This window comes from Apis dorsata, unplaced genomic scaffold (assembly GCF_000469605.1).
Source record: "Apis dorsata unplaced genomic scaffold, Apis dorsata 1.3 scaffold_894, whole genome shotgun sequence".
Lineage (NCBI taxonomy): Eukaryota > Metazoa > Arthropoda > Insecta > Hymenoptera > Apidae > Apis > Apis dorsata.
The window spans coordinates 91,202-92,827 of NW_006264009.1; the positions used below are offsets into that span (position 1 = coordinate 91,202).

The following is a 1,626-nucleotide window of genomic DNA, read 5'->3' on the forward strand; positions in this document are numbered from 1 at the left end:
TTTTTTCCCTTTCTCTCCCTCCCCTCTGCTTCTCGTCCCCCGCTTTTTGTGCTCCGCAAACGACCTTGCTCTTGAAAATGATTCTTCCCGATCCACGAACTGAGATGCCGCCGGCTCTTCACCGTGCCGCCGCTGGTCCATCGCTGTTTACCACCGCTCAACTTTCGCCGGGAGCCCCTTTTCCGCTCCTCCTTTCCTCAAGAAGAGAGGAGGAGGAGGAGGAGGAGGAGGAGGAGGGTCGATACAAACCGCGTCGTGGGTAGGAAGGAATCGGCCGCCCCCCCTAAAAGTATTTACCGATATCGAATGAAATTTGCATGCGTAAAACGAGGAAGAGAACGCGGCGGGCGGCGTTGGAAACGGTTAAATTATTCGCGAGCAAGGCCTGATCGATTCGCGCACAATTTCTGTTTCAGGGATCAGCGAGGCGAGCGTGCAACTCCAGCAGCCCAAGCTACCCTCAGCGATCCGCGTGGGAGGCGAGATTGAACTTCGATGTCACGTCGACGGCTCCGGGGACATCAAGTACGAGTGGTTCAGGTTCGTTACATAACTTGCACGTTTATTTAACCGTGCCGCCATCGCGGAAATAACAGCCTGATAATACGTGGAGCGAGGCTCAGGAGGGCAAACCAACCAACTCCTCTCCACTGAACTTCAATCTCGCGTCGCGTAACTGACACCCGTCGTTTACGCAACTACCCTTGAATTATCAAGCGACATTTTCCTTTCACCCTCTCTCTCTCTCTCTCTTTCTTTCCCCTCGCTAGCTTTTCACCTCGCCCTTGCGAGTTTGCAACCCTCTCGCGTCGACATCTCGACGAGATTCCTCCTTCCCAACCCCTCTATCGATGAAAAAAATCCATCCATCCTTCGCTCCAAACTTCGGCCCTTTCTTCGTCCTTCGATCCCCTCCTCCCCCTGGGGAAGGGGAGTTTCGTTCATCCTCGGATGAATTTATTTATCGTTCGCAGAAACCGCGAGCCGGTGGCGAGGAGCGATCGGATCGAGATCAAGAAGAAGAAGCTGCACGTGCACCGAGCCGTGGCCGAGGACAGTGGTATGTACAACTGCCTCGCGAAGAACGACGCCGGGTCCTCTCCAAAAATGGAAAGTTTCCCTCTGATCGTCTCGAGCAACGAGACCGCCTCGGTCAAGGTCGTTCCGAGGGACCTGATCGCGAAGAGGGGCGAGCCGGCCGTTCTCCACTGCGTGTTCGAGGACGCTGACTCCGTCCAGTGGTTCTTCAAGGACATGGGGCCGCTCGAGACCGACGACGAGAGGACCGTGTTCGAGAATGGCACGCTGGTCATACGATCCGCCGAGCACAGAGACCAAGGATTCTACTCCTGTCACGGCGATCGGGGAGAGAGCACGATCAGCTACACGGTCGATCTTCAAATAGCTTGTAAGGGATAATTGAATTTTTGACGAAGTAGATGATAAGTAGACGGCGTGGAATTTCGACGAATCGTGTGTCTCAGATCTGATGAACCTCTCCGCGGCCTCGTTCGAACCCCTGTTGTCGAACCAAGTGGCCGTGGTTGGCGAGGAGCAGGAGTTGCAAGTCAGCTGTTTGGAACCATCCGGTCTCCCGCCTCCGAGAGTCTATTGGAGGGATCCCAA

General features: G+C 55.1%; 1 protein-coding gene across 1 annotated transcript in view; it reads left to right on the forward strand.

Annotated features, from left to right (window-relative positions):
- Positions 1 to 1,626, forward strand: part of LOC102677076 (inactive tyrosine-protein kinase 7-like) — a 46,289-nt gene that overhangs the window by 40,662 nt on the left and 4,001 nt on the right. The window contains exons 3-5 of the mRNA XM_031514106.1: positions 417 to 540; positions 975 to 1,408; positions 1,485 to 1,626. The exon at positions 1,485 to 1,626 is cut by the window's right edge and continues 167 nt beyond it. Coding sequence (XP_031369966.1) covers positions 417 to 540; positions 975 to 1,408; positions 1,485 to 1,626 — 700 coding nt within the window. The remainder of the gene's footprint in view (positions 1 to 416; positions 541 to 974; positions 1,409 to 1,484) is intronic.